At 41.4% G+C, this 14095-nt stretch overlaps 1 protein-coding gene across 1 annotated transcript in view; it reads left to right on the top strand.

The window, feature by feature from the left end:
• The window catches only part of LAMA1 (laminin subunit alpha 1), a 118721-nt gene that overhangs the window by 30146 nt on the left and 74480 nt on the right, over positions 1-14095 (top strand). The window contains exons 4-10 of the mRNA XM_066625109.1: positions 478-720; positions 3327-3506; positions 5890-5979; positions 7722-7839; positions 10516-10694; positions 11051-11156; positions 12076-12236. Of these exons, the coding sequence (XP_066481206.1) occupies positions 478-720; positions 3327-3506; positions 5890-5979; positions 7722-7839; positions 10516-10694; positions 11051-11156; positions 12076-12236 (1077 nt within the window). The remainder of the gene's footprint in view (positions 1-477; positions 721-3326; positions 3507-5889; positions 5980-7721; positions 7840-10515; positions 10695-11050; positions 11157-12075; positions 12237-14095) is intronic.

The raw sequence follows: 14095 nt of genomic DNA, 5'->3' as shown, positions 1-14095 counted from the left end.
CCTCCTGCTTGAGTTGCCTGATATTGCCAGGACCAATGAAATAACTCTTCCACCTAATACAAAAAATAATCAGTTCTGTTAAAATCAATATCCTTTGTTGCTTCAGTGAACTGAGGGCCCAATCCTATCCAATTTTCCAGTACTGGTGCAGTCATTCCAGTGGGGTGTGCGCTGCATCCTGTGGCGGAGGGGCAATCACTGGGACCTTCTCAAGGTATGAGAACATGTGTTCCCTTGCCACAGGGCTACACTGTGTCTACACCGGAGCTGAAAAGTTGGATAGGATTGGGCCCTAAATCTTTGCACGTGATCTCTAGAGGCATTTCCAGTGTAAATGAGATGGTTAGAAAAAGTCTTGTTACGTCATCTCACCTGTTGTTGAACACTCAAAACTTGGTTTTGCGGTTTCTGAGAACAATTCAATTGTGTTCCTAAGGCAAATACAATTTTTTTAAAAATTGCTTATATCTCTTTTAGGTCTTCCAAGTTGCTTATGTCATCATCAAGGCTGCTAATGCTCCTCGACCTGGCAACTGGATTTTGGAACGTTCCCTGGATGGCTCTGAATTTACGCCCTGGCAGTACTATGCAATTAGTGACACAGAGTGCCTCACCAGATACAATGTAACCCCAAGGCTTGGACCACCTACTTATAAACGAGATGATGAAGTCATCTGCACTTCCTACTATTCTAGGCTAGTCCCACTTGAACATGGAGAGGTAAACTTTCTTCTCATTTCTATGCTTGGGTCTGTGAACATGGAGCGGGTATTAGCCCTGTGCTATTATGTGATATTGGAGTGGTGTTCAGTGTTACCTGCATTATAATAATAGTTAGGAATTGTATAGCTTCTTATGAGTGTTTGAAGCACTTCCATATCTGTTCTTATTTGATGGAGTCTAACAAACAACCCTGTAAGGTGAGAACATGCAGGATTACTTATCCCCATATTGCAGAGACAAAGCTGAGGCTGAGAGGGAGTGACTTGCTAAGGTCAGTGAGAATTCATGGCAGAGCAAGAGGCAAGCAGGTCCTGATTTTCAGCTCAGCCTCTTAGCCAGCATCCTCCACCAGCACCTTCCATCCTCTCCCAGATCTTTCCCAGCGCTGGAAGCCGTTCTTGTGGGATTTTAGATCTAACCATCATGACAACCTTTAGGGCATATAAAAATGGAATCTTCCTGGCTTACTCATCACCATCTACATGTTTGGAGGAGGGAATGAATAAGACTGAGGTTCACTCCCCAGACAGAAGCCCCAGGCATATAGTGACATCTGAGTGGGGCTATGTAGGAGATGAACTCTGGTTTTTGATATGATAGTTTTACAAAATCTTTGTGCTGTTTTACACAATGATGAATTACTGAAAGTTTCTCACTGCTTAATTAAACCAGAGTTCTGATGTTTTAAAAATATTTTCCTCGGGCGCCACCTGGGAAGATAAAGCGACAAATGCTTTCTGAATTGCTCTGTGCAGCTTGAGCTCAAAAACAGCTCTTGGCATTGGTTCAAGAAGGCAGCATAATTAAAAGAGCTATGCACTGTGCAGGTCAACTGTTGATTGTTCTTTCTTTTAACCAGCTCCATTCATAGTGGTTCCATAGTATAGATCAGATAAGCAGGCCAGTATTATGAGGAAATGGTGCATTAAAATCTGTGCTGTGAATATCCATCTCTACATCTTTTGATGTAGAAAGTAGAATTTTTTTAAAAAAGGCTACAGTTCATGGTGGCTTGGTAATAGTATGTATACTTCTTTGATTCACATGAAGCTGGGTCAGAATCCACTTTTGGGTCATGAGCCACCTGTTGAAGATTTCTGCAGTAGTTGATGTAGGTCAGGTGTTTAGGGTAAAACTATCTTGGGAGAATTAATGTAAATATGTAACTTTTTTGCAGACCTTTTGATTTAGTTCTTTCACTACCTAAGATTGTAGGTGCAAGCAGCTGCTAACAAGTGTCCAGTAGACTACAACATAAACATGTAGAGGCCTAAGACTTGTATAGAGTTTTATTTGCTAGCAAATAGAACTCTGACCCTTTAAAAATAGCTACTAAGAAAGAAATCTCAGAATTATTCTTTAATCTCAAGTGAATTAGAGTTTTGCATATTTTGTGTACATTTGTGACAAAAATGCTATAGATGTGAATGTTAACATGTTCAATTAACATGCTATGATTACTTAGCATATGGGGCAAGTGAATTGTAATTTTAAAAGAATGTTTAAAACAACATTTTTATCATAAAAAGTTATTCTAAGAATAAAATACAAATATATATCAAGGGTGCAATCCTATACACACTTTCCTGGGACTCAACCCCATTGAACACAATGGAATTTACTTTTGAGTAGACACTCAGGATTATGCTGTTAATTCAGATTCTAGGATATTTAGCTTATCCACAGCATTACTTGTGTATTCTGGAGTAAAATCTGTTGCTTCAAGCCCAAGACTGGAGAACATTTTTTTTTATTTTTGAAACAATCCTAAATATATTTACTTTGGACTAACAAACTTAAATTCCCTACTTAAATTCCCACCCAGTGATGCAGCAGTGTGCGCATGGGCTACACTGCATCCCACGGGAGATTTTTGGCTATTGGAGGTCTCCTCAGGGTAAGAGGACATTTGTTCCCTTCTCCCAGGGTAAGCCCCAGCAGCTGCTATGGGTCAACTTGGACCTGCACCAGCAATATCACTGGCACAAGTCTGTGTTGATCCATGTAGGTGGATCAGGCCAGGGAAGGGGTTTTGGTTATGGTGCATGTCAGCACTGCTGATCCCCCCCCCCCTCGCCCTTCAAAAACATACTTTCAGCATTTCCTCATTAAGGTAGAATGAAATTCCTTGCAAATGCTAGTTGGAAAGCAATTAAATCAACAAACTTATGGATAGTGCTAAAGGGAAAAAGCACATCTGTGTTTAAGCCTGGTAACTATTTTGCAGGCTCTTTTTGTTTTGACCTTTGGGGAGTTGATTCACTCCACTTCACTCCAATAAGTTATTTTTTATGTTTTAGTATGACTGTATGCCAGCGATTTTCAACCTTTTTCATCTCATGGCACACTGGCAAGGTATTAAAATGGTCAAGCACACCATCTGTTTTTTGACAATTGACAAGGCACACTGTGCTGTCAATGGGGGGCTCACATCCCCAATGGCCCTACTAATAAATGACCCTCTCCCAAATTCCCGCAGCACACCTGGGGAGTATTCGCGGCACGCCAGTGTGCCATGGCACAGTGGTTGAAAATGGCTGCTGTAAGCCTTAGATTTGTAATGAAGTTAGTCAGTCTCTCTCTCTCTCTCTCTCTCTCTTTAGATTCATACATCACTGATCAATGGTAGACCTAGTGCCGATGACCCTTCACCAATGCTTTTGGAGTTTACTTCAGCACGGTACATTCGACTTCAGTTGCAGCGTATAAGAACACTTAATGCTGATCTCATGACCCTTAGCCACCGTGATCCTAAAGATGTCGATCCAATTGTTACCAGAAGAGTAAGCACTTATTGCTCCTTTACTATTTTTTAATCTGCTATATGCGTGAGGGATGATTTGCCTGTTTTGATGAGGGGTTGAAGGCTTCCCTTAGGACAAATGAGGACTAAATCACATGTTAGTTTTCTGATATGGAAAAATCGCCCTGAGGAGATTTTGCCTTATCCATTTCTCATAATCTCCAACATGTGCTGGAATGGTAAACATCAGTTTTCATCCCAAACGTTTACCGCATCAAATCAACTCGGTAAAATACAGGTCCAGCCTTGTTATACACAGATTTGACTCAAACGAATGGCCCCTGCAAATGAGAAGGAATGTGCTGATCCCTGGAGAAGGGAAAGAACACACCCCTTTAAAATCACAGTTTAAAAAACTGCTTTTTACTGTTGCAGAGAGAGAGTCATACAAGTAATGACAGGTATAACCTAAGTACCCACAGATTTTTCTATCTCAGAGCTGATAAGAAGGGCCCTTTAAATTAAAGGAAAACAGTTTAATAATGCTAGAGAGGACAGCTGGCTGACAACTCATCAATCATTCTCTCTGCAGGCTTCACTCCTCCCTTCCCCCTGAGCATGTGAAAGAGGGCTAAATGGCAGTGTTTATCACCTCCTCAATTCTTTCCCCCTTGCTGGGGCTCCTGGTGAAGGGAGGGATTGCTGCCTCCTAGTGAAGCCTAAGCTCCTGGAGAGAGACTGATTGCCTCTGTGTGCACTACAAAGGTCATCAAGGCTGTTTTTAAATCACCAGAGCAAAGAGACTTTGTTTTTAAAATTGATTTGCTATAGTATGTTTTTTTTGCCATCCACGTGATTTCTTGGATTGGAACCCTCTGGAATAATGAGACTTAGCCTGTAACCTTAAAGTGACTTCATGTTGACAAAAGATAATGTGCAGATTGGGCATTCTTTTCTTATCCTTCGCAGTAGTGTTGCTAAAATCGCCAGATCCAAGTAACTAGTTAAGAGTTTAATTTTCTTTTCCTTCTCTGTTTCTTTCATAACATCATAATTTTGGTGCAGATTCAAAGTCTTTATAAATTGAAGCACTGTAAAGGCATATAGCTTATGCATTCTGGAAAATATACGTGTAATACGTGTTTTGTGTACATATGGTGCTTTTTTAAATTACTAGATGTTCCATGATAATTTTATCCGATGCTTAATTCTTAGTGCTTTGTTACTAACAAATGAAAACTATTATTATTTGAAAATTATAATTTGTGCGGGTTAAAATACAGTTTTGAGGCATGTTAAGTAATTGTATATCAACATTCTCACCATGTTTAACAGCTGAAAGGTTGAGATTTCTTTATTTAAGTCAGATTCGTGGAGCACAATCCATCCCACATTAAGCACTTTTAGAGATTTCAATGGGAATTGTTTGAACATGTGCTTATCTTTCTTGCAGAAAGCAATGGCATTAAAAGTATAACTTTGCTGAATTATGTCCATGGCTTTTAAGGTCATTTTTGCAAACATTTAACCAAGGACAATGCATGCAACTTTTTTGTTTGTGCTCTTTTAGCTTGCTTGTGTTGAACTAATCATAATCACCATGAACACAGATAGGTGAAGAACCTGCTCTGGATTGACTATGAAAAGTTTGTTCAAGATCCATGTGGACTTGCTAATGGTTTGTCATAGTAAATTACTAGGATAACCATGTGTAAATTCAGCACAGATTCACAGATGGCATAAATCTATGTTTAAAGCCATAGCATTTTTAAGAACCTGAAAATACGCTATATCGACTTCACCAAGCAGACTCCCTGATTGTTAGTTTCACTTGGCTAAATTTTGTGATCTCAGAACAAGACTTTGTATAAACTCAGTCATTAATATCTTCACACTTGTTAGTGAGATTCTCAAACATCTTCTCTGATGGTCATGTGTATATTCTTGATATCTTTGTGTAACATGTTGAACACAGAACCCATGCTTCAGTCCTGAATAATTAACGTCTATGCAGAGGGTCATTTTGCAAATTCATTTGATACCTAGCAGGGTGGCTGTTAGGATTTGGTATAAGAATTGTAATTCTGGTGAAAGAAAAATGTCTTTCTTTGACCCAAATCTGAAAGCTACTTTAGATGGTGAATGCCGTTGTGTGTGCATGAGAGAGAGAGAGAGAGAGAGAGAGAGAGAGAGAGAGAGAGACACTCTCTCACACACACACACACACACACACACACGTACGTACGTGTCTATGTAAGTTTCCATTTACAAGTCCTCAATGACTACAGTCAATGACAATTGTAGAAACTGTAGATATATTCAGAATGGATACATATTTTACTTTGATTGAAAGAGTATTAGGATTTTGTTTTTCCAGTGCTAACAGTCTACTAATTTTATAATTAAACATTTGCTTTATTTAGTATTACTATTCAATAAAGGACATCTCTGTTGGAGGTATGTGCATTTGCTATGGCCATGCTAGAAGTTGTCCTTTGGATAAAGTCACAAAGGTATGTTTATTGATTTTAATTTTTCCTTATGTGCTGCCATTTTTAGTAAAATGCTTAACCTGTGTCGGGGTTCCCCTCCTCCCACAAGTCCCCAACTTACCCAGGGAGAAGGCTTCTGGGCCAGAGGCGCAGGGAGGAAGCTGGTGGAACATGGGGCCACCTCCCCATAGGCTGCCTGGGCACTCCTGGGGCCGGCAAGGCACAGCAGAGTAGCACTGTGTGCCAAACCCCCCCCCCGCTTCGCCCCCCGCCTTGGAGGAGGGAGGGGGGAGATAGGACGCAGGCCATTCGGTTGCTGGGCAACCGCCTCTCCCCTGCCTTGGGGGGGAAAGGGGAGTACTCCCTCTCCCAACCAGCCGGGGCCTGCCTTGCAGGCAGGGCACCTGGCTGTGACATCAGGAGCCCACAGCTGGACCTCCCCGAGTCGTCTGCAGAGCTACAGGATCCAGGTGGGCAGGGCCAGCCCACCAAAGGCAGCCCCCAAAGGCAGAGACCAGAGCAGAGGCAGCAGCCTTCCCAGCCCTCACAGGAACAACCCTGGCAGCTCCAGGTGAGAGGAGGTGGGAGAGAAACAGAGAGAGGAAGGGGAGGAGTTGTGGTAATCCCAGAGGAGGGCAGTCCCAGAGACAGGCCCTTTTTGTACCATCCCTGTGAGGGAAGGGGAAGGGCCAAAGGGGAGGGGTCTTCCTTACATAAACCTGGAGGCCAGGGATTACAAGGCAGTTGATAGTTAGAAGAGTAGGCAGGAGGCTCTGCTTCTAGCAGCTCCTGCTCCTGACTGGCAAATGCTGCCAACCCAAAAAGGGGGAACCGGGTGACCCCCCCCCTTCTCCTGGTGAACTGTTCTGAGGCCTTCACAAGGGGGTCCCCCTCGGAAAGGCCAGGCAGGCTCTCTCCCCCCCCCCACAGGGAGGTCTCACAACCTGAAATCCTATATTTACTTACCTTGAAGTAAGCTCCATTAAGCTCAGAGGTGCTTAAGGCTGAGTAGACATGCCTAGGATTGTACTTAGTATTTTATTTCAAAACACTTGCATAAAATACAAAGCAATACATTTCTGCAGTGTTGCAAAAAAACAAAAAAGGATTGGTTATTTGCTTGAATTTGCTGACTACTTTACCATGTTATCCCCATAGCTGTGATATCCTCTTTTTCAGCTGTGTTGGAAAGATGCTTATCAATGTAACATAACTGCATGTTCGTTTATATCAATGAATCCACATTGCCACAAATGCTCTAATACAGTGGTTCCCACACATTTTTACACCAGGACTCAGTTTTTAAAATGAGACCCGCTTGGGACCCACCTAGCTTTATGAGACTTTAGAAAAAGGAACTTTAGAAAGAAGTAGTATTTTTATTTAATTATTTACAAATAATAACCAGAAAAAAGGACTGTGCACCCTATCAAAATAAATACTTTACTCTTGTTACTCTGCAGTTTTTTTCTTGCTAACTCTTCCAGCTATTTGTATGCACAAGTATACGCACATACAGATAGACCTTTGTGCACAAATATGCAGGTATGTATACCGAACAAGCACAAGGAATCCATAAAAGTACCACACCATGCATAAATACACAGTTTCCATCAAATGCATTTTATATTGTGTCAAAGCATAAGGGTCATTCTAGTGCTAAATGTTTAAAAATATATGCCAAACAGCTTAAATTCAAGGCATTTGGTAATGGGGCTGTGCTATAATGTTTTGTTTTGTTTTTTTCCAATTTTTTACTTTAGAAACTCCAGTGTCAGTGTGAACACAATACTTGTGGTGAGAGCTGTAATAAATGTTGTCCTGGCTACCATCAGGCACCCTGGAGACCAGGGACCATTTCTGCAGGCAACAAATGTGAGAGTATGTAGCACTAAAATGACAGTTCTATAAATGATTGTCTTTGTTTCCAGTAGGGCTGCAATCCTAAATGCAGTGACTAGGAAGTAATTCCAGTTGAACAAAGTGGGACTTCCTTATAAGTAAAGATGTGTTGTAGGTGTGTATAATCTAGCCATTGGTGGAGCCAATGGGCTGGCAAAACTGATGAAACTCTTTGGGTTGTATCCAAAGAAAATGAATCCTGACTAAGGCTGCAGCCAAATGTGCAGAACCCCTGGTGGAAATGAGCATTTCCCACAGGATAAGTGCATGTTTGGTACAAAATGTATTTGGGTTTTCTTATCTGTGAGGCTTCCATGGGGTTTTTTTGCCACGGAAGTATCTCTTTCCCACTTGTTCTCATCTTAATCCATAAATTTGCAGCCTTTCAAGTGGGATTTTGAAAATATGTTTGTAAAACCCATGTGGTTCTCGGTATCTTTGAGTCCTTGGAAGAGGTGAGACAGCATCCTCGACTGGCTTCCGGTGCAGCCCTCTTCGCTACAGCTTGCCACCTTCTCTGCTTTGAAAGGCAGATATCTCTTCCAAATGCTTGTGGCTAGTAGGAGAGATAGCAGCAAATGTGGCTTTTGCTTGATCTTTTGCCCTTTGGTTAGGATCTGTAGGGAGGAGAGGACTGTAAACAAACGTCTCTCTCACCACTGATCCTCTTCTGATCCTCTGATCCTCTTCCTGCTGGAGAGAGAAGAGGGAAAGCTGCTGCTGTTTATATTATCTCAGAAGTTCCCAAACTCACAGGAAAGTTTGAAACATGTAAGTCTTTGTGTGGGTTGGTGGGTGAATGGGAGCAGCAACTGGGATGATTGTGCTGCTGCTAGGAATGGAAGGAGTTTGTTTAGCTTACCTCAGTGGTCACTCGCTGGAGCATCTGGGGAGCTGGCAACCCGCTCTGCAGCTTCAAACTCCTGATAAAAAGAAAAAAAAACACAACTTCCTGTTTTGCAATGAAAACAGGAAGTGGTTTTTTCTTTTTATCAGGAGTTTGAAGCTGCTAGGAGAGCTGCAGAAGAGGCTCCAGATTCCCCAGACCCTCCAGAGAGCTTTAGCGACCCCCCAGGTAAGCTAAATAAACCCCTTTCTGCCCTAGCAGCAGTGTGATTGTCCCGATTGCATTGCTGCCACTGCTGTGCCCTGCCCCTTAAGGGGGCAACCACAGAGTTTCCCTGGCTGGAGCATCACACTGCCTCAGTTTGGGAACAGCTGTATTATCCTATGTATACCTACTCAGAAGTAAATCCCATTGTGCTCAATGGGACTTTCTCCTAGGAACATGTATATAGGATGTCAGTTCAAATAGAGAGAGCAAGGAGGAGGTGATAACTACTTTCCTGTCTCCTCCATTCATTCTTAGCTGTCTCTTCCCCCATCTCTTTCTGCCTGTTCCAACCAGGGGAGGATTGCAGTCATCAGTCTGACAATCCTATCATGATCATTACTTACTCAGAAGTAACTCCCATTGTGCTTAGTGGGGTTTACTCCCAGAAAAGTTTGTATAGGATGAATGGTCACCAAGCCAACGAATTGAAACCAGTGGATGTATTTTCCTATAATATAACTGCACGTTTGGTTTGGACCCAAGGTCTACTGAAATCTGTGGAATTTTATCACATAGCTTGAAATGGTGCTTAGTTATTGAAATTGATTGAAATGGTGCTTAGTTATGACTAACTTTTTTGGGTACAACCTGCTGATGACTTTTTGATGTTTATATTTCTGCTCTTAGCATGACTGAAGTGCTAGATATTAAAAGACGAAGATGGAATCTACATATTACTGGGGCTACTTATCAATGGTCTCCTTTTTTAATTTTGTCATCTGTGAGTGATTCTGAGTGCAGTATGTTTTTAATTTTGAATGCGATACATTTTGAAATAATTTTAATTGATAATCAGTGGCTGTAATTTAGTGGCTTCCAGTGAGTACATGGAAACCTATTGTGCACCTACCCCCACACATTTAGCTAGATGCATGACAGGCTGCCCTATTTTCTGAAGTGAACTGCAGATGGCTTCCAAATACTCTTTTGTGAAGAGAAACAGTGTATGGGAAAATCTTGTGTGTGTATGACTTTGAACTGTACATGTTGTTAGTACTTTATTAAATTCTTTTGTGCTTATTCTTATGGCATTGATTTTAGCAGGAATAGTGTGACTAAACTTTAATACTGTGCAGTATTTCCTACAGACTGCTCAATTAAATTAAATGTGTGCCTGGTTGTAGGAAATTGGATGCCTTAGTTCAAGTTCTTCTTTATGAAGAGCTCTTCAAGGTTAATTGTATTCTGAAGTGTGAACTGTAACATAAATGTTAGTTTAGTGCTCTTTATGCTTAAAATATTTATAAGAAAGAAGAGTTTGGGCGTTTTAACTTACAGAAAGTGTGGAAAGCAAAAATTTTAAAAAAATTCAGAATATGCTATTAGCAATAATATACTCTGTTAAATGGTGATAATGTTGGATAGGTGTGAACTACACTACACAGTTAAAAAGAACTGTTTTGTTTGTATATTATGGATGCAAGAAGAAGCCCAGATTAGCACAGAATATCTTCAGCATGTCTTGCTTTAGTGTTCTCTTTGTGTGTTTGACTGTGTTTTGTAAAATAGAAATGAAAATGGGTTTCTCTGTTTATTTTTAGGATGCAACTGTCATAACAAAGCAGAAGATTGTTATTATGATCAGAGCGTGGCAGATCAAAAAAGGAGCATAAATGTTCATGGCCAGTTCAAAGGGGGTGGAGTCTGTATAAACTGTACTCAACACACCACTGGAATAAACTGTGACATGTGTAGTGACGGATACTATAGACCACACAAAGTAAGAGGATTTTATGGAACTGTTTCCATTGCTTTGAACTGAGCCAAAAGCTAACATATTTCTTTCAGCCTGTTGTCAATTGATGTTTACAAATACAGTATGATTAAAAACCATAGTAAAAGTCATAGTGAAAAGAAAGCTTTCAGCGGGAAAATGTCAGAGTACATTTTGGTGGTATCTCTGGATAGGTGAAACTATCCTCCCTCTCAAGAGAACTATGCTAATTAAATGAGGTTTATGCCTTACCATGGCATTAATTGCCATGCTATATTGACATTACACCCAGGCAGGAACAATCATGCATTTTTACTAGCATCTGACAATTATGTGATAACATGAATATTCACTTCTTGCAGGTTTCTCCCTATGACAATAATCCTTGCTTTCCCTGTGAATGCGGTTTATTTGGATCCTTGGATTTTAACTGTGTTAAAGATGATGATCATGCTGATCTACAGCATGGTAAGTGACTAGCAAATGCATTTTCTCTAAACATCATTGCAGCCTGGATTGCCAAAATCAGAAACTATCTGTGTGAGGAAACATTGGATGTAAGAGCTGATTCATGCATGTTTAGACGTTGCCTTCAGTAATATGCACTTGTGGTTTGACCAAAACTTCAATTGGGAAATAGGAAAATTCTGTAGGCCAGTGTTTCTCAAACGGTGGGTCGCGAGCCAATTCCAGGTGGATCCCCCATTCATTTCAATATTTTATTTTTAATATATTAGACTTGATGCAACCATGGTATGTGACTGTACTTTGGGAATGTTACAGATCTATACTTTTAACAGACTACTATGTATATGCTTTTAACAATGATAGTAAGTGGGACTTACTACTGAGTAAGTGTGGGTAGGATTGCAGCCTAGGATTATCAAAATCTTTCCTGCTTGATGATGTCACTGCTGGCTATGACATCACTTCCAGTGGAAGCCAACAGATTCTCATTCTAAAAAGCGGGTCCTTGTGCTAAAAGTTTGAGAACTACTGCTATATGCCATGCAAGCAGTTGGAGAGCTATTTTAAGAAATGGGAATGAGATGTGATGGGAAGCAGGATTAAGGAAGTTTGGCTATGTGGTTATATGTAATTCTAGCTTGCCAGCCATAGTGTTCTACTGAATATTTAGCATGGAGGTTCACTCCTGGTATAAAAGGATTATACATGATTCCCAGTCAATCAGGAGAGATATGAGGTGACAAGGAAAAGTGGATCAACTCTAACTTTTGACAACTTTATTGCACTGGCTGGCATGGTGGCACACTGGATCAGGCTTGCATTTACACTTGCTCCTGTTTCTAATAATATGGAATCCAGAATCTGACATACTTATCCATTTGTGTTGGCATGTTGCCCTCTCTCTCTTTCATTTTTCAAGGCATACAGCCCGGTCAGTGTCGGTGTAAGGAAGGTTATGCAGGAGAGAAATGTGACCATTGTGCTTTTGGCTACAAAGGTTATCCACACTGTGTGCACTGTAACTGTAGCCTGGTTGGTAGCATTAATGATGACCCATGCACAGAGCCTTGCCTTTGCAAAGTAAGTGTTGATTTTCTGTTTGACTTATTGTAAAATTTGAAGTGGGGTTTGTAAATGAATTTAATAAGGAAAATTACGCTGTTAATGGCAAGGTTCACATCCTGTGTCTCATAATTAACTGGGGCCTAAGCAAAGGCTCTTTGGATAGGAATTTAAGGTTCATGCATATCTGTCCAAAGTTTCAGAGAGGCAGAGATGACAAATTGTGTACATATGTGTGTCCAAGAACATGGGCAGTTGGAGCTGAGGAGGTGACAACTCAATTCATTCAATGAGATCAACATGTTTGGTACTGAATGATTTGCATTTCTCTTTTACACAACTGTCCAAGCATGAGGGTTAGAAGCTTACCCCGCCCTTCAGAATCCAGTGTTTGGATCCCATTAAAAACCTGCAAGTCCCATGAAACCATATTTTATCCCACCCTAAATAAGAACATTTAAAATGCAATCCTATATATGTTTGCTCAGAGGTAAATCCCATTGGATTCAGCTGTATTTACTTCCAAGTAATACAGAATTGCAGCCTTAGCTTTGTAAAAATAGTAAAATGATCCAACCAAGGTTGAAACAAATAATAAAGCTGATTAAACTTAGCTGATTAATGAAGAGGATTAAATGTATTAGAAAATACCATAAGTTACTAAGAGCGCAATCCTATCCTACGCTGTAACAGGAAAGCCAAGAAGCTTGCGCTGTATCCAACGCAGGATAGGGGCCCAAAGTGGCTCAGCTAGATTTTGCCCCTTACCTCTGGGTAAGGCACCCTAGCCCCAATGGGTCTTCTCGGACTTGCACCACCTCTTGAGGTGGCACAAGTCCAAGGAGAGAGGAACCACTTGAACAACTCCGAATTCTCCCAGATTGTGGGTTGGGATCGTCCCAGCCCTGCCTCCCGCTCCCCACCTGCCTGCTTCGGGGCCACCCACTGCCAGCCCTCCCCCTGCCCCGTAACGCCTCCTCCCCGCTCAGCCTAGAGTCTTGTGTCAGCTAAACTTGGCTGACGCAAGTCTCGGTGTCTCTATTGGCACAGAGGCTTATGACAGCCTCTGCAGGTCGACATGTGCCTCTTTGTGCCTTACGGCACGTTTGTGACCCTCCTGTACTGGCACAAGGGACTTGCACCGGCCCAACATGCAGTTTGGATTGTGCTGTAAGGCTGTAATTCTATACACACTTTACTGGGAGTAAGTCCTGTTGAGATCAGTGGAACTTTCTTCTGAGTAGACATGCATAGGAATGTGGTGTATTTTAAGATTTTGGAAAATCTGTGATAATGAAATTCTCCAGCATTCTTCTCATTGACTAATTCCTCTGTGTGTTTATTGAATGATGGTGATGGGATAGCAATCTCTGATCCTTCCTCTGATGATGATGATCCCAGTGACTGTGCCCCTGGTGGCTGTGCATTCGGTTTTTATGAGTTACAGACACTACCTGTAAATCCCCCCTCCCCAAAAAAGTGGAAACTCTGGATTATCAAGGTTATCGCATGAGGGGAGTATGCAGAAAAAGCCCCATTCTCATGAAAACTAAATGGGATCATGGCCAGTGGTCCTTCAAATTACAGAGTGGAGCCAAAGATTGTGGGCCCACTTGCCCACATTCAGTAATCACAGTGTTCATGATCAGAGAGCTAACAGAAGCATGCACTCCATATGGGGGCACTTGTTGTCTGAAGAGGCAAACTGTGTTCTCCAGGGAGAGAATCTTCCTGTGATGTACAATTCTGGTGTAGTCAGCAGCTGGTGTAGGGTGGCAGCTGTGCAGTTTGGTGGTACATGCTCTTGATACTGTCATCTCACCAGTGTTTGCTGCTTAATGTAGTGTGTTTGTCGTAAACAAATGCTATATTCTTCT

The sequence above is a fragment of the Tiliqua scincoides genome, chromosome 4, assembly GCF_035046505.1.
Source record: "Tiliqua scincoides isolate rTilSci1 chromosome 4, rTilSci1.hap2, whole genome shotgun sequence".
NCBI lineage: Eukaryota > Metazoa > Chordata > Lepidosauria > Squamata > Scincidae > Tiliqua > Tiliqua scincoides.
Note: the sequence above shows the minus strand (reverse complement) of the source record. Positions and strands in the feature narration are given on the sequence as shown.